Below are 26,861 nucleotides of genomic sequence, written 5' to 3'. Positions count from 1 at the left end.
GCTTTTGGCCAGGGCTGGTGGACATAAGGACCTTTTCTAGGTTCCAGGACTCTCTGTGACTTCTTGGCTACCAGAAGCTCCAGAAGTCTTTGTGATAGATACATCACTGGACTTCCCAAATACAGCCCTGGTCTGTACAGAGGGGCCAGCGGGGATGGAAGGGGCCAGCAGCCCTAGTCTTAGACAAGCCACCACTGCCGAAGGAATAGTTTCCCCAAAGGGTGATGGAAGCCTCACCAAAGAGGGGCTCAGTGAGAAGGGCCTGCCCCCCTCTCCAGTCCTGACCCCTCGGAGGAGCCGAAGGAAATGCAGGAAGTGTGGCATCTGTCCCCAGGAGGAGGAAGAGGAGTCAGGCTTTCCCCTGAGGCTTGGTCAGACACCTGATGGGGACTGCAAGCAAACACAGGACCCTCTGGAGAGTGCTTCTCCAGAGGCCTTGGCAGGTCCCCAAAGGCTTCTTCATTCTAAGGACCTTGAGCCTGGAGAGCCAGGCAGCAGTTGGGTGCAATACGCTCCAGAAACTGAGGTTGAAAACATGTTCTTTTCTAAGGATGTGGTTCCACCAGACAGCCTCGATCACCTTTTTGAATTCCCAGGGCTCTTTGGAGGTGACCCCCTTAGTCTGGTCACCCAGGATCCTCCCCAGAGCCCAGCACTGTACCCAGAGTTGCTGACTGGGAATTCTACAGAGCAGCAGGAAGTGCAGCCCGCATTTGTGGTTGGCAGCCTTGGCACTCCACCTGAAATGGAGGGGCCGGACGACAAGGCCCAGCCAGGGTCCAGGATGGAGCTGGGGCAAGAACTTACTGCTCCAGCTGACTCCTGTGCCAGCTCCCCAGAACCTTTGGGCGGGCTCGATGGTGATGCACCCCTGGAGCAGAGAAGACCTACACAGGTGAAGGAGCAGCCTTGGCCAAGTCTAGACGACTCTAGCCAGAATCACCCAGAGGAACCCAGTAAAAATGATTACCCCAGACTGGTAAGTTGAAGCCGAGTTTAGGATAGAATGGGTCCCACGTCTCTCCTCTAGGTCATGGAACTTAACAGAGGTAACCATCAGTGTCTCTTAGTAAGCATCTTCTCTTGTACTTGTTCTGCTTGGAACTGAACCCAAGGCCTCATGCTCACTAAGCAGACACTGAGTAAACTATAGTCCCCAAAGCCCTTTTATTTTGATATAGGGGGTCTCACTAAGTTGCCTAGGCTGGTTTTGAACTCGCAGTAGCCTACAGTAGCTTTGACCTTTGGATTCTAATGCTTCAGGTTCTTAGTCTCTGGGACTACAGACGTGTGCTTACTAAGCCCAGCTTCCCAGATTCTGTAAATTGAAATTCTGGAGTCAGAAAAGGAAAAATAAACTACATTACTGAGTTTCTGTGAAGGCCCATCAACTGTTAGAGGCAGCAAGTCCTGGGTTCAAATCTTGCTACAGCGTACTTCCTAGAGGAATCGCCTCCCACTATTCTCTACTAACTTTTCTCTTAATTAGATATTAATAATATATACAATAAGCTGGGCGAGGCTGTGAATGCCTTTGATTCCAGCAGTCTGAGGTAGAGGCAGGCCAAAGGTATATCTGTGGAATTTGAGATCAGTCTGGACTACAGAGTGAGTTCCAGGCCAGCCAGGACTTCCTAGTGAGATCCTGTCTGAAAAAAAAAGGACACACACATCCTTCTTTAATGGGATAATGAGACAGGACATGAAATAATGTGTCCAGCATAAGAAGGGAAGGAAATCACTCCATTTCTCGTATGTTTGTTTTTTTCATAGTAATAGTCCTGCAAGACAGGAATTAGCCCACTTTACCAGATAGGGAAACTGAGGCTCATCTCCAGGTTCACACGGGGATAGAGTCAGGGCTTAGCCATGTTCTCTCTAGTCACTGTTTCTCCTTGCATTCATTGTAGTTTAATTATGATACTAATTTTGTTAATAATCATATCTAATGTCTACAAGCAGGGTTGGAAGATGATATTATTTCCCACATACTCAATTGTTTTTATATTTATTGAACATGTATTATGTGATAGGTGCTTTTGATATAGTTATCTGAAGCATAAAAAAGGAAATGACAGCCAGGTCCCAAACCCAGGTAGTTTGTCTTGTGTACTTGTGCGTTTGATGTCACCGGCTAGCTTGTTCAATATGCTGGGTGCTGAGTGTGTTATCTGAGATCTTTGTAACAATCTCTGAGGTAGACACTGATGGTATACCCATTGCACTGATTTGGTCACAGAGGCTCTAAGAGGTAAAATGACCAGTCAGGGTCAAAGAGCTCATTAGTAACATTGAGACAAGAGACAATTAGTTGCCTGTGCATTTATCCTTATTTGTGGGATAATTCCATCCCAACTGTATGGTATTATTCTTTTTTTTTTTTTTGGTTTTTCGAGATAGGGTTTCTCTGTGTAGCCCTGGCTGTCCTGGAACTCACTCTGTAGACCAGGCTGGCCTCGAACTCAGAAATCCGCCTGCCTCTGCCTCCCAAGTGCTGGGATTAAAGGCGTGCGCCACCACCGCCCGGCGTATGGTATTATTCTTGCAAGCATCTATATTTGGCTTTTGTCGAGATGGTGAGTCAAGGTCTTAGGTAGCCCAGATAGTCTCAAACTTCCTATGTAGCCAAGTCTGGCCTGAATTCCTGACCCTCTAACCTTCATCTTTGGATGGTGGGATTGCAGGAATGTGTCACTACACCTGGCTCAAAACCATTGCTCTGCTTGGTTGTTGTTTAGACTTGTTCTGTTATTTACTTTGCATATGTGTTTGTGTGTAGGAGTGTGTGTTTGTGAGTGCAGTAGTCAGAGTAAGCCAGAAGAGGGCATTGAATTCTGAAGCTGGAATCACAGGTGGTTGTGAACTTTGAAGTGGGTGCTGGGAACCGAACTTTGGTTCTCTGGAAGAGTAAAAAGCATGCTTAATCTCTGAGCCATCTCTCCAGGCCCCCAACTAGTCATCTTTAATTTCAAAATAATTTTAATTTGTCTTAGAAACTAAAGAGGAGCCAGGGGTGGTTGTGCCTGCCTTTAATCCCAGCACTATGGAGGCAGAGGCAGGCAGATCTCTGGTGAGTTTGAGGCCAGCCTGGTCTACAGAATGAGTTCCAGGACAGTCAGGGCTACACAGAGAAACCCTGTCTCAATAAAGAAACAAACAAACAAACAAACAAAAAACCAACAGCAAAAAACAAAACAACAACCACAACAAAAACGAAGATAAGAAGGAGATGCAATCTTCACGCTGCAGCAGCATCCAGGGCAATCTCTGTCTGTGTTCAGAACAGGTTTTTCAGGAATCTTTTTCCTACACCTGTCTTGTCTTACCCAAAACTGACATCATTGTATCATATTTTATTTTTCCTTTTGATATTTAAAATATTTCCCAGTTAGCTCCATTGGCAGGATACACCATGCACAGGGCTCTAGGCTCGCCACTGGGAGCACTGCATACGTGGGATGCAGTGGGGTACATCTCTGATTCCAGTGCTCAGGAGGTAGAAGGAAGAAGATCAGGAGTTTAAAGTCACCCTTGGCTACAGGGCGAGTTGGAAGCCAGTCTGGGAAATGAGAGAAAGCTTGTCTCAACTAAAGAGAAACAAAACAGAACAAAACAAAACAAAAACAGAAAAAGGCATAAAGCTTTTTGCAACCTACTACTTTTTTTCCTTTGAATATTTTTTTAAAAAGATTTATTTATTTACTTTATGTATATGCGTACATGTTGCTCTCTTAGACACGCCGGAAGAGGAAGAGGGCATTGGATCCTATTACAGATGGTGAGCCACCATGTGGTTGCTGGGAATTGAACTCAGAACCTCTGGGAAAACAGTCAGTGCTCTTAACCACTGAGCCATCTCTCCAGTCCACAACCTACTTTTAATAGGGGTTTAACCTCTCCTCTAGCCCACTACCCAGCAGAGGTAGTGGAAAAGAAAAGTTATTAGGCTCTGGGGGAAGTGGACCTGTTCAGCAATAGATGGAGGTGAGCTCCATCTTGGGCAGCAGTTCAGTCCTGTAGCAAACAGCAAATACCATTCAGCAGCTGCAGACCAGTCTTCTCGGCAGGCTGACACCAGGCATGAACCAGCAGCTGTCGTTCAATTCTGAAGGAACCGTTAAGGATAGGCTCGCCAATCGGCCTGAGGTGAGGCTGTTGAAGCAGCAAACGGTTGCATGAACCTCAGGAGCAGTTCTTTTGTGAGCTTCTCTCGATGGCCGCATAGCAAGGCAGAGCCAACCAAACCAATGCTCAGTGCTTGTCCCCCACTATCTGTGGAGTCATACTTACACTCCTTCATCAAGTGTCTGCTTCAGGAAAACAGTCGTTCACCTGTCTGCTTTAGCAAGACATCCTTTCATCTGTGTGCCCAGCAAAACATCATTTGACGTAACTAACTTTCCAAAGAAACTAGAAGTTTCTACTTCAGAACCCAGAGCTGGAGAAATGGCTCAGCAGGTGAGAGAGGTCCTGCAAAAGCATGAGTCCTGAGTAAGAAGCTGAGCATGGGGGCTGGAGAGATGGCTCAGCAGTTAAGAGCACTGAGGTCCTGAGTTCAATTCCCAGCAACCACATGGTGGCTCACAACCATCTGTAATGGGATCTGATGCCCTCTTCTGGTGTGTCTGAAGACAAGTACAGTGTGTTCATATAAATGAAAATAAATCTTTAGAAGAAGAAGAAGGAGGAAGAGGAGGAGGAGGAGGAAGAAGAGGAAAAGGAAGAGGAGAAGGAGGAGGAGGAAGAAGAAGAGGAGAAGGAGAAGGAGAGGAGAAGGAGGAAGAGGAGGAGGAAGAGAATGAGGAGGAGAGGAAGAGGAGAAGGAGGAGGAGAGGAGGAGAAGGAGGAGAGGAGGAGGAGAAGGAGGAGGAGGAAGAGGAGAGGAGGAGGAAGAGGAGAGGAGGAGGAAGAGGAGGAGGAGGAAGCAGCAGCAGCAGCATTAGCGGCAGCAGCTGAGCATGGACCAGTATGCATGTATCTCCCAACCGCTGTGGGGGATGGAGACAGGAGGCTCACTGGGGCTTGCTTGGAGCAGCCTGTCAACCTACCTCCAAGTTCAGTGAGATACGTTGTCTCAGAAAATAAGGTGGAGGTGTTAGAGGGAGACATTTTGCTCCTTCCTCTGGCCTTTGCAGCTGCATGGAGATGCTCACCCCTGCACAAGTGCGCACCCCCCACACACACACACCACACAAAAAAAAATCATAATTTTTTAGTAAAGCAAGAAGCTTCTTTGAATGCCTTTGAGACTACTGTTCGTTGGGAAGTAACAACTGTTTGAGGCCTGTGGCCTTCAGGCTCCCTTCATGAGTGTCTGTATAAATGTGAGTGTCTCTGCTCCTGGCCTTCATGTGTGTGAATAGGCTGTCAGACTGCACGGCGTGGTGCCGGGCTGCTCTGCCTCTCAGGCTCTGTACCATTTGAAGGTCTTTCCAGGTTGGTGCACATGGCTCTGCAGAAGTTGTGACTCTCCTGACACTGCGTCAGAGCTGCGTCTAGCTGTATCTGTCACAGCCGTGGGCATGTTGATGAGAGGATGAGCAGGGGCTTCCTTTCCTCATTTTTTAGCCACTGGAGGATTCTGAGAGCTGTCACTCAGCCTCGCTTTGCCTGATGACCCAAGCAAGTGCCTTCACCTTCCGGGATGTCACGCGGGTGTTAATAATGCTTACCTCGTGGGGTGGTGGTGAGGAGTCACAGTGCTGACACATTTGCCATTTAACTCAATGCTTGTGACAAGAACTACGCAGTTTTGTTGTGCAGGCTGGGGAGAGGTTTCTGGTACATCTAGCTTCTCCCCACTTCAGACAACTTACTTGGATTGAACGCTAGGGTTGGGGTTCCTAGGGTCACAACGTTTTCGGGGGGTGGGAGGCTTGTTGGAGTGCTGTGTCATAACCAGGTTTCCTGCCTGGCTTGGCTGGATGCAGCCCACGACTGCATGTCGCTCTGAGCATCGTTCTGGATACTGCAGCTCAGCCTACCATCCCACAGCTGCCCAAACAACCCGTTTCCATGGAAACCGGTGCCAGCTGCAGGAAAAGAATTGGGGCTGGGTTGTGACAGGGACGGGCAGTGGGTGGTTGAGGACAAGCTGAGTGGGGTGTAGGCAAGCATGGGCACAGAACCTGGCTAGTCATCTGCCAGAGCCCTTGGGGGACCCCACAACTTTTTGCTGGAGAGCCAGACTGAAGAGTTCAAGGTCAGGCTCTAGGTACACAGAGACTTCAGGCAGAGCTTTTCCTCTCTGAGTCGTAATTGCCTCCTCTGAAATAGAGAGCATCCACTCAGCCCGAGGACCACCCAGCTCTAACAGGAGAGCTTAGCCATGTTGTATTCTGCCTTAAAACTGGGAGTCTTGGAGGGGGAAGGGTGAAGATGCCATCCTTCCTTCCATCTTGAGTTCTGCAGTATCCAGAGAGGTCAGGAGCTGCTCTGGGGATGGAGTGGAAGGAGGGATGGGGAGAGTGGCTCTGCCAGTTTGCCTTCTTCCCTGGGGATGCCTTCATAGCTCCTCTAGCCTGACCCAGACACCCAGGCACAAGGTGCAGCCTACAGCTGCCAAGTGTCAGGAGGCAGGGAGGGAGGAGAGAATGTTCCCAGTGGGTGACCTAAGAATAGCATTTTGTCTGGGAGTGTAGCTCAGGGGTAGAGTACTTGACTAGCATGCACAAGGCCCTGGGTTCAATTCCCTGTGCTGAAAAGAACCAAACAACCGATTTCTTTCTCCTCTCCTCAATTCAGCTGCGTGTGTGTGTGTGTGTGTGTGTGTGTGTGTGTGTGTGTGTCCTGTATTCTAGGCTGGCCGACCTCACTGTGGAGCTAAGGATGACTAAGGATGACTATGCACTTCTGAACCTCCTGTTCCAACTTCCCATGTGCCAAGCTTGCTGACTTGTGCTACCAAGTCTGTCCCATGAGGTGCTGGTGACTGAGCCCAAGGCTTCACAGAAGGAAGGCAAACACTCCATTGGTGAAGCCACACCTCCGTCCATAGCTTTTTTCTTTCTTTCTTTCTTTCTTTCTTTCTTTCTTTCTTTCTTTCTTTTTTTTTTTTTTTTTTTTTTTGACTAGAGAATTTATTTGCTCCAGCAGGAATTTCACACACATCATCTCATTTAATCCCCATAAGAGCATGAAAGTCAACGTTAATATCTCTGTCCAGCCGATATAAGAAAATTGGCTTTCAGAAGTCATTGACTCAGTCAGTTTCACTCGGCTGGGGGGGTTGGGGTGGGGGGAGCTGTGCAAGTCCAGAGGCTGCCAAAGGCCTGGGTAAGAGGGTCAGATGTCTATGGGACTTTGTTGTAATTTGTGGGATGGTTGGAGCAGAGCAGGGGCCGGGGAGGGTTCCTACCTGGATCTCCCAGTCTGGAAGGGGCACAAACAGGGTAATCAGAAAACTGAAGTTCAGAAGACCGTGGATGCCCAGACGGTGGAGTAGGGCAGAGAGCCTGGTTGTCTGAGCTGGGTGGATCTGGACAAGAGAAACAGATGCTCAGCAAACAGAGGAGGAATATGCCGGGAATGGGGGAGGCTGGGGAGGCTGGGCGTGTTACAGGGTTAGAGTGGGATCAGGGAAGATCAACAGAGACAGCATTGGTTGGAGGAAGTGTGGAGGTGTGTGTCAGGAGGGAGACCTGAGGCAGGCACCCATGAGCATTGGTAGAGAGAGCTTGACATGAGGGAGATCTTCTGAGGCAGGAGCCAGCAATGTCTGAGGTGGTGATGCTCACTCTTGATGCCATGGTCCTCAAATCAACACTCTGAGGAGGGTGCCCTTGCAGGAACCTGGATAGAGTTTGGTCAGGGGACACAGTCTTTGTCCCTGGATGTGTTCTCCGTGCAGCTCCTTACAGAAAGTAATTTCTGATTCCTGGGATGAAGTCTCTGTTCTCCCACCCCACTTTAACCACCAAGTGTCACCTTCCTTTCAAGATGGCAGCAATTCCTTGATAGTTTGACAATTAAATACTTATTCAATCCAGATGATGGTGATGTGTGCCTTTAATCCCAGCACTCAGGAGGCAGAGGCAAGCGAATCTCTTTGAAGAGTGTGTGTGTGTGTGTGTGTGTGTGTGTGTGTGTGTAACTTTTTTTTTTTTTTTTTTTTGAGACAGGGTCTCCCTGTATAGACCAGGCTGGCCTCAAACTCATTCTCCACTTGCCTCTGCCTCCCGAGTGCTGGGATAAAGGTATGTGCCTCCATGCCCAACTCTTGATTTATTTTTATAGCTTGCCTTTTAATGTTGGATCCAAATGAAGTCTGCCCATTTTAAGTGGTTGACAAGTCTTTCATGTTTCTCTTAAACCACAGGCTCCCCGTATCTCTTGTGGAGTTTTGTTTCTTTTCCCAGAAGCTGAAGAAAAGAAGTTGTTTATTCTATAATTTATTGCATTCCTGGTCCATAGTTAAACATAGTCCTTCTGTGTGGTGTTTGTTTCCTTTTTGAGACAGGGTTCCTCTGTATACCCCTGGCTGTCCTACAACTTGCTCCTTAGACCAGGATGGCCTCGAACTCAGGCTGCCTCTGCCTCCTGAGTGCTGAGATTAAAGGCCCATACCACCACCACCCAGTCCCCAGTCCTGTGTGTGTTTTTCTACAGTTGTGAAAATCCTGGGGAAGAACCACCCCACGGAGGATTTATTCTGGCAAGTGCTTTCAGAGGTTCGAGTCCATCACCACAGGGAGGACAGGGTGGGGTGGCGTCAGTGACCAAGAAGCTGAGTGGTCTCCCTTGCTACAGACCTTACTCATTTGGTACGTCAAGGCTCCCAGCCAGTGGCATGGTTCTGCTCACATTTAGAGCAGTTCTTCCTGTAACTTGGGAGACCTCAGCATGGGCCTCCAAGAACTGCTCAGAATACACTCCCAGTGTTCCTCAGTACAGTTGGGCTGCAGGTGGGCTAACTCCCTCTCTTTCTGTTCCCTGTAGAACCTCCAAGATGGTGTCTGGGTCAGAGGTTCTGGGACTCATGTCACTTCCGAGGGGATGGGGTGGTCTTCCCATCCAACCACTCATACTACTTGATATTTTCTGTGCCTTTCTAATGTGGTAACTTTAAAAACCGCAGTGTCTGTCTGTTGCTGGCATATTAAAAAAAAAAAAAAAGATTGATTTTTGCTTATTGATTTGTATGTAGGAATCTTGCTGAACTCTTACTAATTCGTATAATTTATCTGGTAGGCAGTTGCTGAGTTCTATAGACACAGTTCCATGTGGACAAATGGCAGTTGTGTTATTTCCTTACAGTCCTTTGTAACACACACACACACACACACAGACAGACACACATACACATACACAGACACACCACACCACACACACACACACACACACACACACACACACACACACACACACACACAGTCCTTACCTGCTACATTAATATAACCCTGGTTAAAGTTGGTTGTGGGAAGCTCTGACTTGCAAGTGTTAACTGACATTGTTGAGGGTTTCACGTCCCGGTGTGTTTTCCGATTGATGTTCTTTAGCATGCTGGGGAAGCATTCTTCTGTCCCCAGATTGCTAAGTATTCTGAACGCACAGTGCATTTGGGGAGATAATCATATGATTTTCACCCCCTAATTTATTAATGTAGTAGAGTTAATGAGTTTTTAAATATTAAGCCAATCTCGCCTTGGTGAAACAAACCCGACTTGATAATGTCCTGGTGGGTTGTTTTTTTTTTTTTTTCTGTGTATTCTTCCTGTTTGCTAAGTTCTTATTAATAATGTGCTCGTAATTTTTTTTTTTTTTTTTTTTTTTTTTTTGCATTTCGGTTGATGAGTTAACTGTCCCGAAATGACTGATCTGTGGGTTGTACTGTCTTCTGGAGTAATTTCTATGAGGTCGGAATTATTTGATTTTTGAACATTGCGGGAATAGAGTATTGGTTTAAGGGAAAAAACCCACACCCCTTGGAATGATATTTCTTCAGGAGAGGTAGCTGTTTCCTCCCTGTGGATTGGGTGTATCTTATGGTTGTAGGTGTGTTATAAGTCAGCTAGCTGGCTGTTCTTTCCTTCTACACAGATAGAAATGGTGGGCCAAGTGCTGGTCCACACTGAAGGAGTCAGTAGGCAGGCGGGAGCCACCTTTTGTCTTGGGTTCTCCTGCAGGCCTCAGGTATTGAAACCCTTTGTCCTTAAGGTGATAATTTGTGGATGGGCCTAAAAACCTGGGATTCCTCAGCCCTTGCTTGCAAATGGCTTTGCAACTTCCAGACAAGCCTAGTTGCAGGCTATAACCCTGGCTGCTGTCAAAGGCTAAGTTCACTGGGATTCTGGTGGTAGCATCGGATAGAGGTTGTGCCTTCAGGGCCTAGGCAGGGAGCTGGTACAGCCTGTAGTTTGTTTTAAAGATTTATTCATTTTCATTTCTTAAGTGCATGGTGTTTTGCTTGCATATGTATCTGTGCACCATGGCCATGCATGGTGTCCACAGAGTCTGGAAGAGACCATCAGATTCCCCGGAACTGAAGTTGCAGGTTGTGAGCCTCTGTGTGGTCCTCTGGAAGAGCATTCAGTGCTTGCTTGCTTGCTTTCTTTCTTTCTTTCTTTCTTTCTTTCTTTCTTTCTTTCTTTCTTTCTTTCTTTCTTTTAGGTTTATTTATTTATTTTATGTAATGAGTACACCACTGCTCTCTTCAGACACACCAGAAGAGGGTATTAGATCCCTCTTCTGCCCATTACAGATGGTTGTGAGCCACCACGTGGTTGCTGGGAATTGAACTCAGGACCTCTGGAAGAGCAGTTGGTGCTGTTAACCACTGAGCCATCTCTCCAGCCCTCAGTGCTCTTTTCTGCTGAGCTTTCTGCAGACCATCCTGCGGTTTGTTTTTTTTTTTTTTTTTTTTAAAGACACTTATAGGGTATTCTGGTCCTGATGTAAGGCTGCTTGTTTGACTGGTTTTTTTTTGCTCAAGGCAGCGAGCCAGAGTCCCAGTAGTTGTTAACTAGAGAGTCAGCTTGTCACAGGTATCTTGTCAACTAGACAATGAACTTCTGAATTTGTGTACTGTTGTTACAGTACGGACTTTTAGGCTATGGGGCCAGTGAGGAGGCTTTGTAAGTCAAGGTGCCTGCTACCAAACCTGAGGGACCTGAATTTGATTTCTGACATCCAAATGGCAGAAGGCAAGAGCACACACAGGTCCACCACATCCACAGCTTGCCCTCCTCACTAAATAAACAGATGTAATAAAATTAAAACAACCCCCTTTAGCATATCACTAACACCAACAGTGACTTGGACAGATTTATTTGTTTGTTTTTCGAGGCAGGGTTTCTCTGTGTAGCCCTGGTTGACCTGGAACTCACTCTGTAGACCAGGCTGGTTTCGAACTCACAAGATCCATCTGCCTCTGCCTGAGTGCTGGGATCAAAGGTGTGTACCACCATGCCTGGCTGACTTGGACAGATTTTAATAACTCCTTACCAGTGCTTTGCCCTGTGCTTCAGGAAGCGGGGAGCCCACTTCTCATATCCATCTCAGTTTATTGCGTTGTTTTTTTTTTGTTTTTTGTTTTTTGTTTTTTGTTTTTTGTTTGTTTGTTTGTTTTTTGTTTTTCGAGACAGGGTTTCTCTGTGTAGTCCTGGCTGTCCTGGAACTCACTTTGTAGACCAGGCTGGCCTCGAACTCAGAAATCTGCCTGCCTCTGCCTCCCAAGTGCTGGGATTAAAGGCGTGTGCCACCACCGCCCAGCAGTTTATAGTGTTTTGAGCCAGTTTTTTGTTTTGTTTTGTTTTTGTTTGGTTTTGGTTTTTTTGAGACAGGGTTTCTCTGTGTTGCCCTGGCTGTCCTGGAACTCACTCTGTAGATCAGGCTGGCCTCGAACTCAAAAATCCACCTGCCTCTGCCTCCCAAGTGCCACCACTGCCCATCTTGAGCCAGTTTTGTTGAGTTGTATTTTTCTAGATATGTTTCCATGTTATCTGCATTTAGAGATTCATTGACTCATTGTCGTGAACATTTCACAATGGCTTCTTGACACTGACAAACCTCCTCCAACAAGACCATGCCTTCTAATCCTTCCAAACATGTCAAACATATGACCCTTGGGTGTGGGGGGTTTCTCATATTAAGAGTAGTTGCTGCTTTTGCAGAGGCTCCAAGTTCAGTTCTCAACACCCACATGAGGGAGGGTTCACAGCTACCTCTTAACTCTAGTTCCAGGGATCCTGCACCCTCTCTGCCCACCTTAAACACCAGGTACACACATTTCCCTTACCAGCCGGCAAACACTCATGAAGTAAAGACTACTAACCTTTTGAAATTTGCTGACCTTTGGTTTATGGCTCAGGTTGTGCGGTATATTCATGTATGTTACATGTATACTTGAAAAGAATGTGTGTTTGGAGGTTGTTGGGGCAGTGTTATCTATCTATGTAGGGTAAAGGGGCTGGTTATTTGTTTTGCCAAATCTCCCCCCCCCCCCCCCGCTGATTGTCTTGTCAGCTTGACTCAGAGACACGGGCCTGTTGTGATAGTGAATTTGTCTTTTTCTTGTAGCTCTGTCAACTTTTGCTTCCTAGCTTTTGAGATTGTGTTATTGGATGCTTCTAAGTTCCGAGCTGTAGCTCTGTGGTAGACCCGAGTCTCGCTGAGTTGTGAGGTCTTTAGGATGATGTTTTTTCTGGCTCTGAAGCCTCTTATTCTTCGCTCCAGTCCTGCATTGCTCTTGGCACACAACCAGTCTCATGTCACCCCACTTTTGTTGTCTCTTCATCTCATTATATCTTAGAAATAGCTTTTATTTGTTCATAACAGGATTTTCTTTTTTTCTGCCCCCTGCAACGCCTTGAAGTGGAGCAAATAAACATTTTTTTCCCCCTAATCAGTGAATAACTAAAAACCAGATCATTTGTGTAATTGTCTGGAATACTAATTCATTTATATATTAGTTCTTTTTATTTGAGACATGACTTTGGTATATAGCCCAAGCAGGCCTCTAACTCATGATCCTCCTGCCTCAGCTTCTGAGACTGCATGCAGAACCGAGTGCATTATTGTAACTGCTGGTTTATCTGCATCTGTTCTATCTTGCTGTGTCTTGCTTGGACCCGTTCGCTGGCTCTCCTGGGAGTTTTAACACGAATAATTCACTTACCCAAGGACATGTCTTCCCCTGAATGGAACAAGGGTCTTGGGATGTTTTAATTCCTAGCACGCTCCTTCCCAATTTGTGTACCATTGTTATCCAGTAAATTGGTCCTTTCTTATGTTTCTAATCCCCCAAATTACACACTGTCGTAATTCTAGACAATATTTAGTTTTAACAGGGTAGTTTTCTTTTTCCTGGCTCAAAGTTTCTCATCACAACTCATCTTTCCTGTGTGGGATAATTTGTTTTTCCTTCCAACTCAGGTTCATCCTTTAGCATTTTTATATATATATATATTTTTTTTTGGTCTTTTTGGTTCATTTTGCCTTAAGTACATTTTGTTTACTGAGTAACATGCAGTTATCAAGAAAGGTAACTTCTGTTTTTCTCTGCCGTGTCTTTTTTCATTGCATTCTCAAAAAAGATTTTGCCCTGATCTACAGTGGCTGGGTATGATTGCTTTATCTGAGCACCTTGAAAATAATATCCCACTGTCTTCTGCTTTTCCTTATAGACACCGGGGAGCCAGCTGTTTGTCTAAGTGCCTGTCCCCTTCACAGGCACGGTGTCATTTAGTGAATGCTGTGTCATGATGGCTGATGGTAGCACCTTCTAGAATCAGGCTGGCTGGGATTAAATGTCAGCTCTTTGGTTTGTGAACTAATTAGCCAATCTCCACGCCTTAGTCTCCTGTTGTGTAAGATGTGTTAAAGACAAGATTGGTTGCCCACCTGGGCATGGTGGAGGGCATTCAGAGAACAGTAGCAGACCATTTTAATGTTCTTGCAGGCCATTATTTTTTCTCTTTGATTTTTAAAATTATATTTTTATTTTTTAAAGATATATTTGTCTATATGTGCACCTGAATGCATCCCATGCGTGCAGGTGTCTGTAGAGCTGAGAAAGGGTGTCAGATCCCCTGGAATCTCAGTTACAGGTGGTTTGGTGAGTTGCTTAATATAGGTACTGGGAACTGAACCCCAGTCCTCAGCAAGAGCACCAATACTTCTAACCCCTGAGCCATCTCACCGGACTCTCCTCCTCTTTAAATTATGAGTCTGTGTGTGTGCACGTGAGTGTGTGTGTATGTGTATACATGGATATGTGTGTGAGTATGTGTGTGTATGTATGTGGGTATGAGTGTGTGTATATGTGTGTGAGTGTGTGTGTGTTTGTGAATATTTATGTATATATGTGTGTAAGTATGTGTGTATGTTTATGTGTGTGTTTGTGTATGTTTATGTGTGTGTGTGTGTGCATACAGTGCACCCATGCGTGTGCATTTAGAGGTCAGAAGAGGACACCCGCTCTGCCTGGAGCTGGAGTTAGCGACAGTCATTGTGAATCATTACACGTGGGTGCTGGGACCAGAACTCAGGGCCTCTGAAAGGGCAGCTGAGCCACCTCTCCAGCCCTTTCTTAATGTTTTTGTGTGTGTGTGTGTGTGTTTTCTTCTTCCTGAGGATTGATGTCTGTAGGTGTGAGGTTCCTTTAATTTCCCCGGCTGGACTCCACAGAACTTTTTAAAACTGTGAATTGCCCTCCTTTATCAGTCGGGGAGAAATCCTTCGCGGTGTGCCTTCAAGAGCAGCTTCTACCGAGCTCTCCTCTCTCTCCTAATTAGTTAGATTAATTAGTCTTGCTCACTCCCATCATTTGCATCTTCTTGACTTTGCTCCACAGTCTCTGTGCTTCGACTATTCTGGATAATTTCTTGAGATCCATCTCCCAGCTCATTAATTGGCTTCAGCTGTGTCTAATATGCTATTAAACTTATACACCGAGGTTTTATTTTATTTTATTTTAATTATGTTTTTATTTCCAGAAGTTGTGTTTGGTTCCCAAATGAATATGATTGTTTTTGTGTTTTCCTTTCTACCCCTGTCTCCCTTTAACTATATCATATGTTCATCCTGTTCTGCGTTGTCTTGTACATCGAAAGACTGGGCCTTGTGTGACTGATAGAAGGACCCTGAATCCAGAGCTGGCCTACTGCGAAGGACAGGCTGGTCTTAATACCTCTCCCACTTCCCTGTCCTGCGTCCTGTTTTCCTTCTTTCTCCCTTGTCACTTTTTTTTTGAAAGGATGATTCATCTCATGGATTGAAAAAGAAACCAAATGCATCGTCTCTCTCCCAGCACCCAGGGCCTTCCCCTCCGGCAGCCAGGACTATTAGGATCTGTAGAGACTTCCAGATATATTTTATGTGTAGCCAAGCAAATACACATTTAAAAATTTATTCTCCCTGTAACACAAACGGTAGCATGCTACATATATTGTTCTGCACTCGCTTTTTAATAAAAAATATGTTTCTGGTTATGAAAGAAATACGTGCTCATTTTGAATAACATCAATTCCCAAGTGTACACATGTAGAAAATGAAAGTCTCCCCGGAATTCATTCCCTAGAGATAACATCTATTTTGCATCTATAAATATATATTTACATAAATGGGCTTATGCAACAGACAATGTTTTCTAACCTATTTTCCCCCTTTCCTCCCAATAACACATCACGACATCATTCCATGAATCTTTCCATAGCTCCACGTAGGGCTGGGGCTGTGGAATCAGGGAGAATTAAGTTCCAACATTAACTGCACAGCTCAGTAGCTTAGGACTCGTTACAGCCGACTGCAGCCTCAGGTTCCTCATCTGTGAAGTGTCGACTTCCTCGTGGTCTGGGATGGCAGTGAGGTCATGCAGACTGTGTGCCCACCCTCCAGGTCCCAGGAAAAGGTCATCTTTTAATGACTCCCTCCCCCGATTACTGCTTACCTAGAATTTATAGTCTGGATGTGTTAGAATGCATTAACAATGCCCTGTTAGTAGATGCTGGTGTCTATTTCCAAATGTTAGCCCTGTAAGCACACTGTTCCTGTGAGTTCTCTGGGCAGGGCTGGGTTACTGGGTCCTCTGGATTCTAATCTCTGGACCCTCTATTTTTTCTCCAAGGAGGAGGTTCGAGTGTCCTGCGGGGTGAAGCGTGTGTACTACGTAGGTGCTTCTTCTTCATTGTCATCCTTCACCTTGCTTTGCTCTGGGCTGTGGGTGGGCCAGTCCCCCCTCAGCAAAGTCTCTCTGAGCCCTCTCTCCTGCCCTCTCCCCTTACCTTAGACTTCCCGTTTCTCTCAGACCTTGCAGCCCACCCCCCACCCCCCAACTCACTTCCAACGTAATTCCTGTGATTTGCTACATATTTAAAAAGAATTAGAATGCACCTTTGAAAAAGAGAGAAGAGTCTAAAGGAAGCAAGGAGAGGAAGGAATTGAAAATCTTATATGACAACCCTTCACCCTCTATCTACCAATCGTGAAACGTCACAGCTTCCGGGCTCCAGAGGAACAGAGGTTCCAGGCAGTAGCGGTGAAAGGGAACACCGTGTTAGCAGCCCTCAAACTACTTGTCATCTTTAAATAGCCATAAAGAACTTTCTCTCAGGGACAATACCTGGGTGATAGGAGCTTTAGCTTCACAGAGAGTCCCCGGAAGAGAGATGTTTGAGCAGGAGGGGGTGGAGTGAGGACAGACAGGTGTTCTTCCTGATGACAGTGCAGGGTCCTTGTGTAGAGCCTTTTGATAGCAAACGGGGCTGGAAGTTAGAGGGCCAGCACAAAGACAGGTGGCTTCATTCCTGGGACAGACACTGGCCAGGCAGCAGACACTTAGTGAGTCCTACTCTGTGCCAGGCCTTTGTGGATACTAGGGGGTATAGTCCCGGCCCTGTGTTTATTAAGGCCACTGACTGGTGGGAGTCAGAGACAGTAAACAACTGAAGCCAAGGCAGGAAGGATTTCGGACAGAGCCTTGACCTGCCCTCTCCTAGCAGGTCTGCTCTGGGCCAGGAATCAAGTTTCTGGGAGCCGTCAGCAGGAGGCATCCAGGACAAATTGAACCTCTGGACGAGTTGGAGGCCAACTCAGCCAGGAAGAAGAGAAGGCCCATGACTGCTCACCCTGCCCCTTGTCAGGTACAAAGCTGGCTTCCTTGCCTAGGGGCTAGTGATTAACCGTGCCTCCATGGGTACCTTCTGTCTGATGTCACTGAGGCCCAGGATGGGATGACTTGGCCAGGGTCACGAAGAGGTAGGTTCTCCCCATTTGGATGCTGGCCTGGGTTCTGTGGATGCTCTTTCTACTAGGTTCCGGAGCTTAGGGAAGTAGGGGAGTGGTCTCCTCCATTATGTATAGAAAGGCTCTATCTACGGTGACCCCAGCTGACCCTGCCACATCAGGGTTTCCAACCATCCACTGGAATGGGACCATAGGGTGCCCTTACATGCTTCCTTTGCTCCAAAGCTCCTTAGGGGTCTCTCCATAGGGGCTGAGTGGCCATAGATGGAGTGCCCCACCCCCATGCACACACAAGGCAGCTTTGGCTGGAGTGGGCTTCCCTACCAAGCTCATCTCTCTCTGCAGACTGACCCTTCAGAAACGGAGAATGTGGAGCCTCTTCAGCAGAGGGCAGAGGACCCAGGTGATGAGCCACAGAGCAGGGGGAGGAGTCTCACCCTGCCCCTCACTTCTGGGATCTTCTTCTTTACTCTATCAGCCCAAAGTTCTTCTCCAAAGGAACGAGGGTCCTAGGGCCATGAAGGGGGATCCCCCGCCCCCACCAATTTGCCTCTCCTCATGTTCCTTGGTGTCCCCTGGGATTGCATGATACATTCTCTCTACCCTAGGTGAACAGGAGATTGTGCCTCTGGATGTTGGAGTGCGATCCACCGTGGTCCGTGCAATGCAGGAGGTACTATGGACTCGGTAAGGCTTTGCGTCCTACCTCCTGGCTGTGTAGCTGAGAGAGAGAGAGAGAGAAAGAGAGAGAGAGAGAGAGAGAGAGAGAGAGAGAGAGAGAGAGAGAGAGAGAATATGACTGAGAATGTGTGTGTCTAAACCTATTTGATATTGGGGTGGTTACTGACACCCACAGCCAGTGGTGAGCTAAAATGTGAACCTGGGTGTCTGTAATACATGGCTTCAGTTACAGCGAGAGTCTAGGCTGGCAGGGTCTCAGAGATCTGAGGGTTCTCACTAAAAGATGGTGAGACCAAGCTCAGAGAAGGCAGAGTCAGCAGTAGATCAGGCTCATGTCTGCCTTTCCCTTGGTTGATCTTTTACTGTACCCACCTCAGCTTGTCTGGTTGATTCCTTAACCCCCAACCCCAGGCTTGATCCTCTCCACACAGAGCCAGCTGTCTGATTTTGACACTTGCTTTGCCACAGGTCCATTGGGTAACCTTAGGGTGAGTCCTGAACTCTGAGCTCTCCCTAGGTAAATGGAAGATATACCTTATCTTCCTTCCAAAGCAGGGGTGGGAGGCAACAGGTCTGTGGGGGGAACACCCATAAAAGAAAGGAGATGGCCCAGCCCCTGTCTTCCGCCCCTGCATCTCCTTCTCAGACAAAGTGAATGGAGAGCTTTTCTGCTCAGGGCTTGCTTATCCCCACAGTGCCCAGGAGCTTCCCAACCTGGCGTTGAGGGAGGAAGAGGTAGAGGGTATTGCAGAGGGCATTGAGGAGGCCCTCTTCCACCTGACCCAAGACACCAATCTCCGCTACAAGAACAAGTACCGCAGCCTGCTCTTCAACCTGCGAGATCCCCGAAATGTTGTGAGCTGGGGGTGTGGGGAGGAAGAGGAGGTTCAGCCCACCCAGCCCTCCCCTGGGGACACCATGAGCAGACAGAAGGTTGGAGTGGGCATTCTCAGGGTCGAATGGTGCATTCTCTTCCCCCACAGGACCTGTTTCTCAAAGTGGCTCACTGTGATGTCACCCCTAAGGACCTGGTGCAGATGAGTTCAATCCAGCTGGCCCCCAAGGAGCTATCCCGCTGGCGGGACCAGGAAGAGAGAAGGGTGAGAACTTTGTAGACAAATCACAGGAAGGGGAAGGGCAGGGGAAGATGGAACGGAGGAAGAAGGACAGAAGGACAATCAGGACTGCAAAGGAGCTGGAAAACAGAACTCAAGCTAGGGAGTCTTTCAGGACAAAGGTAGGAAGAGAGCCCACTCGTGTTTCTCTGTGGAGCTGGGCTGTGTGGGGGTAGGAGGCCTTCTGTGAGGAAGTCCCCAGTGCTCTTCCCTCCATCCCAACCTCAGGTTTGGAAAAGGGGCCCCACAACTCCACCCTCCTCAGTCAGGTCCTCCTGTGCCCTGCCTGTGGGCCTGTGCATGGAACTCCTGAGAGTAGGGAAGGCATAGCATTGAGCTGGCTGTTGGGAACGCTGGCCCAGTGCTTGGTGGCCAGAGGCAGTGAGTGGTCTAGTGCTGAGGCGCTGAGGTGTAGAAGGTGCTAAGGTGCTGTTCTGGGAGAGCTAATAACCCAAGTCCAGCCAGTGTATGCATCCATTCAGCTAAGTTTCTGTCCAGGCACTGCAGGTGTCATAAGATGGGAACAGCTGTGTAGTTTAGGGGTCACTGAAGCCTCTGTGCAACAGCCATTAAGAATTCCAGGGTGGGGGTGAGGTGGTGGAGAGATGGCTCAGTGGTTAAGAGCATTGGTTGGTCAGGCAGTGGTGGCACATGCCTTTAATCCCAGCATTTGGGAGGCAGAGGCAGGCGTATTTCTGAGTTCGAGGCCAGCCTGGTCTACAGAGTGAGTTCCAGGACAGCCAGAGCTACACAGAGAAACCCTGTCTTGAAAAACCAAAAAAAAAAAAAAAAAAAAAAGCATTGGCTGCTCTTCCAGAGGTCCTGAGTTCAATTCCCAGCAACCCCATGGTGGTTCACACCATCTGTAATGGAGTCTGATGCCTTCTTCTGGCACATAGGAGTATATGCAGACAGAGCACTCATATATAATATAAATAAATCTTAAAAAAAAAATAATTCCAGGGTGTCCCCTCAACATATGTAGCAGATGTGCAGCTTGGTCTTCATGTGGGTCCCCCCAACAACTGGAGCAGGGGCTGTCTGTGGATCCTGTTCCCCTAGCTGGCTACCTTGTCTGGCTTCAGTGGGAGAGGATAAAGTTAGCCCTGCAGGGACTTGATGTGTCAGGGTTGGATGATACTGGGGTGGCGGGGAGGGGGGCTCACCCTCTCAGAAGAGATGAGAAGGGGAGGATGGAGGTAGGGACTGTGTGAGGGGCCACTTGAAGAAAGGGGGGCAGTGATCAGGATGTAAAGTGAATGAATGAATGAATGAATGAACAAACAAATGGGAAAACAAGGAATTTCAGAGTGGGAGTTGGGACGGAAGCTCATCAGGCAGAGAGCTCGCCACACCAGCGTGAGTCTGAGCTCCCAAATTGATGTAAAAAGTCAGCGTGGTGGCATGGGTTTGCCATCCCAGTGTTGGCTGGGGAGGTGGAGACAGGCAAGCCTAGCCCAATGAAAGCCCTTGCCTCAGAAAGTAAGGTAGTGACTCCTGGCCATCAAAGATCGATCTCTGGCTCCCACATGCATCTGTACACACAAGTACATGCATCTAGCCATCCATTAATGTGCATACCCACATGTGTGCGTGTGCACACAGCCTGACCAAGTGTGAGCCTTTCTGAGTACAGAGCCCAGTGTGTCATCATCATGGAGTCCATCTGCCTGGGTCTGGGGGGGTGCAGGACCACTGTCTGCCTGCACCATCAGCAAAGTAAGAGTGCTGGCTGCTCTTCCAAAGGACCCAGGTTCAAGTGCCAACTCACACGGTGGCTCACAGCTGTCGCTAATTCCAGTTCCAAGAGATATGGCACCCTCATACAGACATACATGGAGGCAGAATACCCATCTAAATAAAACTTTAAAAAAAAAAAAAGAATTTGCTTTAAAAAACAAAACAGAAAAGAAACAGAGAGACAGGCTTCCAAGTCAGGCGACTTTGCTTGACAAGGAGAATGACAGCTAGCTAGCCACTCCTGTGGACCTCGAGCTAGGCTGAACCCTCCTCATGTGCTGCTTAATACGTAGCTCTTGGTCCCCAGAGAATAGATAAACTGAGGTTTAGGGCAACTGAGTGGTGGCCCAAAGTCATCTAATCCTTAAATATTTATTAATGGCCCATCTGGGACTCAGCTTGCACACGTGTTCCAACACCACAGCCTCCCTGGGGACGGGTGGGTGGGGCAGCCAGAAGCAGAGTTGACTTGGGTGAAGGCCAAGTGCAGTGACATTTCTTGGAGGAGGCAGGACTTCAGTGGAACCTGGAAGGGTAAGTGAAGGGGGCTGGTTTCCTAAGTGAACAGAGAGAGGCTCAAAAATGAGGGGAGCCCCCTAGGGAGGGAAGGGCTCAGTGGTCAGAGGCCCCTGGCTGAGTTTGACTTGGCTGCTGCAGGGCCTGGATATCATTGAGCAACAACAGAAGGAACTGTACAGACTTCCCACCTCCAAACTGACTCACAAGGGCGAGGTGGAGATCTCTCGGGACTCGGACCAGATGCTGACCTTGGAAGACCTGATGGTAAGGGGGACCTGAGTTAGACACAGGTGCTCCTCACCCTGCCAACTATGGGGTCCCAAGCAAGGCCCTGAGCAAGGCCATTGCCTACTCTATGAGACTCGTGTTCAAGGCATTAGGTCTGGCACTGGTCTCCCTTCTTTTACCCAGACTCCAGAACACTTACACCAGTGGCACTAAAGGCTTGTCATTGCAGTCACCCCAGGCCCAGCCACTCTGGCTTCAGGCAAAAGGTTTTTCTAGATGTGAGAGACAGAGACCTGTTTTATCAGAGGGTTTATTTCCTTGCAGTTGCCACAGGCAGGAAACCACCCACCGTCTTGGGCAGTAAAGCCGGAGGCCCTCCTGACCTTGCATTGGAGGAGGCCCAGGATTTAGGTCTCTAACTGATGGGACAGCTGTATCCCCTGATGGAGCACCACCTTCTAGTGGAGCGCCTCCATCTTGCCCAGAGCCTGCTTAGTACGGTGGCTCATCTGTCCCAACTTAGTTAACCAGCACCTCAGTGTCCTGTGGTCAGCAGGACCTTCCCCTTGTCCCCACATCCATCACTCTCAGGAGGCCACTCTGGCTTGGTTGGTGTCTCTGTGGGTCAGCTGTCACCTGGTTCTGATTAGGAGATGGGTGGAGGGCTGCCAAGTCTCTTAGCTCGTGTTCATTCGCTCAGTACAGATTTTTTGAGCCTTTCCTGGGTACCAGGCCCTGGGGGAAATGACAAGGGTTTGACAAGATAATACTTGGGGGTTTGCCACCTCCCAACCCAAGGATTCAAGCCAAGAAGAATCACTGTCTGTGTGGAGAGGAGCCCTCAGGGGGTGCAGCTGCTCCCCAGTCCAAGCCAGGCACATTCCTTCAAGAGGCTGAATGTCAGCATTGGAGAGGTGTCAGGAGAAAGGAAGAGAGGAGATGGCAGAGGAGAAGGGGAAGGTGACAGAGAAGAGCAGTCTTCGCTCTTACTGAGTACCTGTCTCGTGGCCCGTTCACAAACAGCACCTCATTTGAACATGGCGATACTGATACAGTTCATGCTACGGCTAGGATCCAAACCATTGTTGCAGCTCAGCGGAGCGGCTGGAGTGGAGCGGGGACGTGCTCCTGGCAGTTTTGAGATCTTTTCAAACCTTTCAGATGAAAAAGGGGTTTCTGTTGTGAGAGTGAAGGTGGTTAGAATATTTAATCTCCTGGGATCTGTCCTCTGCTTCTGACTTGACCCAAGGAAAAGATGCAAAAGTTAGAAAAACACTTTGTGCACAAAGATGCCTTCGGGGCTTCTTGCTGGTGACAACTGGAGGTGCCCTGAATGTCTAGCAACAGTCTACTGTTGTCTAGTAACTGCCACACAGTCGGCCCACGGGGGTCTAGAGAAAGGGGCAAATGTGTCTACTGCAGTGAATGGGGTACAAAATGAGGATGCAAAGAGCATTTGACCCCAGCTATTATAGGATGCGCCTCAGACCCTCTGCATAGAAAACTATGAAAGAATACCCAGTGTACCAACAGTTGTCTGAACAAATGGTGGGTTTTTTTCTTTTTAAATTGACAATAATTTATTTCCCAAATTTCTTTACAAATGTTTAGTTCTTTTGGAATATAAAAACATATTTAGACAAATAAGCCATGTTCTTGAGGCCTTCTACGTATAGAGGGCCCCTGACTTTCCTGGCCACCTTGCCTTCTATCTCCTTCCCAGGAACCCATGGTACCCAGAGAGTACAGCCTACAGGCCCTGACAACCCCCCTGGAGGACACCACCGATTGGCACCAGCACCACCTCTGTGACTCTAACTGCCAAGTCTGCATGGGTAGGGAGGAAGGCAGGAAGGCTGACGGCTGTAACCAGACAGAGCGACAAGTGGGCATCAGCCAAGACATGGGTGGGTAGCCCAGTGGGAGCACCTGTGCCACAGGTCACCTTGGAATGAAGCTGCTCAAGGCTTGGCTCAAGTCAGGCTGTGGGCTGGCTTCTCCCTTCGAGTACACATTTCAGTTCTTGCCTCTGCTCTTTGCAGATCCGAAATCCTCGACTAAACTGCCAGCCTTCTCCGGGGCCATCATGAACATGGAGGAAAGTGCCATCCAGAGAGCCCCAGGTCCAGCTCCTGTGTCCTCTTCAGAGATGCTCAAAGTTGGGGAGACAGTTGCCAAGGAACCACAGGACAGGTAATGAACTGGTAGCCAATAGGTGAGCATCCTAGCAGCCTGGGTGGGAGAGGCCACTAGCTGGAGTCCACAGGAACTTGTTTCCATTGTCTGTGAGCCTCTGCCTTTCTATCTGAAATGGAACTCACCCAATGAAAGGGTGAGCCCAATGAATGTCTCTGTTTGGTTCTGCCCTGTTCCTTCTAGGCTCCAGATGCCTGCTGAGTCCAAAAATGCCCTGCCCAGCCCTCCACCCTGGGAGGGCTCACTGGACATGTTCTCCATTAAGCACTTCCGGGCCAAGGCACAGCTGATCAAGGGACACAGCTGTCAGCTTGTCCAGGTACCTAACACCCTCCTCAGCCCAGTTGGCTGTGCTCAGCACGTGCAGATGAGATACCCTAGCCTGATTCTGACACACACTCAGGCTAATAACTCTACCCCAAGATATAAGGAAAGAGCGTCTCAGGGGGAGCATCCTGGGGCCCCCCAGTTCACAGGAAGGTTTTAGGAGTGACTGTTGAGTAACTGTTAGTGAGCTAAGGAGTAAGTGAGGACCCATGGGACTTTGTCCAGGACAGGCCGTAGGCCTCCAGGGGGTAGTTAGAGTTCTCTGGGGAGTCTTTGAGGGTTCAGATACACTGCCAGTCCTTCTCCTTCTCTGACTTTGGCCTGAGGTAATGGGAAATGAATCTGCCTAAGAGGGTGGGAAACTGGATATTGACCAACCACCTGCCCCCAGGCTCTGCCAGAGGTCATTCGCTCAGCAGGCCGCCTCCCTCCAAACCACGTCTGGGATCATCTAGATAGTATGGGCCCATCCAGGGCAAAGGTAAGCTGCCTGCTCTTGGGGCACCTTCTCCTCTGCCCCCGCGCCCCTCCCCCTCAGCTCCTTCCCTCCCATCTTGCTCACCAGTGACCCTGGGCAAGACGTCCCCTTCCCTGCTTCTTCCTAAATGGCAGTTCTTTTTTTTTTTTTTTTTAAGATTTATTTATTTATTTATTTATTTATTTATTTATTTATTTGAGTACACTATAGCTATCTTCAGGCACATCAGAAGAGGGTATCAGATCCCACTACAGATGGTTGTGAGCCACCATGTGGTTGCTGGGAATTGAACTCAGGACCTCTGGAAGAGCAGCTACTGCTCTTAACCACTGAGCCATCTCTCCAGCCCTAGATGGCAGTTCTTAACCTGTGGATCACCACGGCTTTTCGGGTTGAATGACTCTTTCACAGGGTCACACACATGAGCTATCCTGCAGAAATATCAGATATTTACACTATGATTCATAACAGCAGCAAAATTAAAGTTATCAAGTAGCAACGGAAATAATGTTTTGGTTGGGGTCACCAGCTCTCATAGGTCTGCTGGTCTGAGTGTGCCCGCAGGCCCAGAGGATGACCTGCTCCTTTGTCACTTCCTCTGTGTCCTCCAGGACATCTGTGTGATCAGACTGTGTCCCCACGGGTCTCGGGACATCCAGAACTACCGTCTGCTTTACTCCTACCTCAACAGCAAGCAGTGCCACTGCCTGGCGACCGTGCAGCTTGTGAAAATGGTCCTGCTGCCCCTCCCTGCCTTTGAGCCTCTGCCAGCCAGGCTGCGCCCTCTGGGGGGCCCAGGTGAGGACCAGTTACATGCCCAAATAGAACTACAAAGCAGCCACGTTTGATCCAAGGAAGTGTAGCAGGGCCGAGAAAGATTCAGATAACTTGCAGCAAAAGTCGTAGCAGCCAAGAGAAATAGACGTGTGTCTGCCCCTGGACCAGATAGGCCTGGCCTCAGGGCAGGGATCTGCCTGGGCATGGCCCCAGGAAATTACCTGTGGAAAAGGACTTTAGGGACTCATAAGCAGCATGTGCCAGCCTTCTCTGAAGCAAAAAGCCTTAAGACCTTGCTGGGATGCAGTTCCCAATACAGGACGCAGGTTGGCATGTTCTCCATTGGGCGGATCTGGACAAAAGCCCAGCTTGTGTTGGGACATAGCTATCAGCTTGTTCGGGCACACCTTTGTTCACAAGGTCTCTCTCAATGATACATTCATCTCTCATTCATTCGTTCGTTCATTCATTCATTCACTCATTGATTCTACAATAAGCCATTGCCTCAATTTGTGGTAAGCTCAAAGACAGATGATACACCAACTCCAGAGATGATGTTGACTGTCTTCTTTAAGTCTTGAGGTCAAACCAGCCATGGCCTTGCCTCTGCCAAATGACCATTGATCACCTAGACAGAGCACTCTGAGATAGGCTCACTTGCCTGCTTGCTTTCTTCCACCTCAGTGTCAGGAAGTTCTCATGACCAAACCTCCAGATCACTGCAGCTTTTGCCTGTGTGTGTGTGTGTGTGTGTGTGTGTATGTGTGTGTGTGTGGTCTACGTTGACTTCCTCCAGGTCTTGGGACCCTCTTCCTCCTCTTTTCAGGTCTTGAAACAACTCACTCGAGCCTGTTACTAGCTGTGCTGTTTCCTAAGGATGAGCTTCCAGACACAGCTTTGTCCAGCCCTGGGTCAAACAAGGCCCCAAAGACCGTGTCCTTCAGCAAAAAAGTGGAAAGGATTTGCTACTCACCAGAGGACAGGAGGTCAGAAGCCATCCCGAGAGGATCATTTCCTCATGAGGAAGTCCCAAAGCAGAGCTTGGCCACGGGCAGCCTGGCTCTAAGGGGTGTTTGTGCTCCACAGAGCCTCCCCAGAGGCAGGGGGAGGCAGGAACCTGGATGGGGACAGTGGTCCCCAGAAGCAGGCTGGCACTACTCCTGGCATCCCAATTCAGAAGGTCTAATGTTCCCTGGCATTGGCCAAGGACAGCACCTCCATAGGGCCTCCTGTTTCCACCATGACCTACTCCAGAACCTCAAGGTCTTAGTGACCATGAGTCACCAGTTTCAGGCCTCACTATGGCCCCAAAGCCAGGATTCCCTCCCACCATCCACTGTAGTATCTGCAGGTCTAGATCCCCCGGGGCCTTCTTTGGGCCCCATGGATGGAGGTGGCTCTGAATGTTCTGTGCCAGAGGGGCCTGACCCTTTAGAGCCACCAGAACAGGAATGTTGATTCCTTTACCAATGCTGAACCCAAGGAACGGCAAGTGAGCTCTCCCACACCTGTCCAGTTTGTATCTGTTCTGCAGTCTGTTTGATGTTGATTTTTGGTTCAATAAAAACTTGGCAAAGTAAGAATTGCATCTGATGGCTGAGAAGGAGTCTCTAGTCCCA

General features: G+C 48.3%; 1 protein-coding gene across 1 annotated transcript; it reads left to right on the top strand.

Moving 5' to 3' along the window:
* Spocd1 (SPOC domain containing 1) lies at positions 1–26,861 on the top strand. Its single transcript, XM_076933510.1, has 13 exons — positions 1–979; positions 16,938–17,078; positions 17,527–17,584; positions 17,790–17,868; positions 18,558–18,714; positions 18,846–18,962; positions 21,375–21,500; positions 23,188–23,371; positions 23,507–23,657; positions 23,844–23,979; positions 24,379–24,468; positions 25,077–25,263; positions 26,069–26,861. Exons 1-13 carry the CDS (start codon positions 155–157, stop codon positions 26,698–26,700), a joined length of 2,883 nt encoding a protein of 960 aa, XP_076789625.1. The 5' UTR covers positions 1–154; the 3' UTR covers positions 26,701–26,861.

Source organism: Arvicanthis niloticus, chromosome 5, assembly GCF_011762505.2.
Source record: "Arvicanthis niloticus isolate mArvNil1 chromosome 5, mArvNil1.pat.X, whole genome shotgun sequence".
In the NCBI taxonomy this organism is placed as follows: Eukaryota; Metazoa; Chordata; class Mammalia; order Rodentia; family Muridae; genus Arvicanthis; species Arvicanthis niloticus.
Note: the sequence above shows the minus strand (reverse complement) of the source record. Positions and strands in the feature narration are given on the sequence as shown.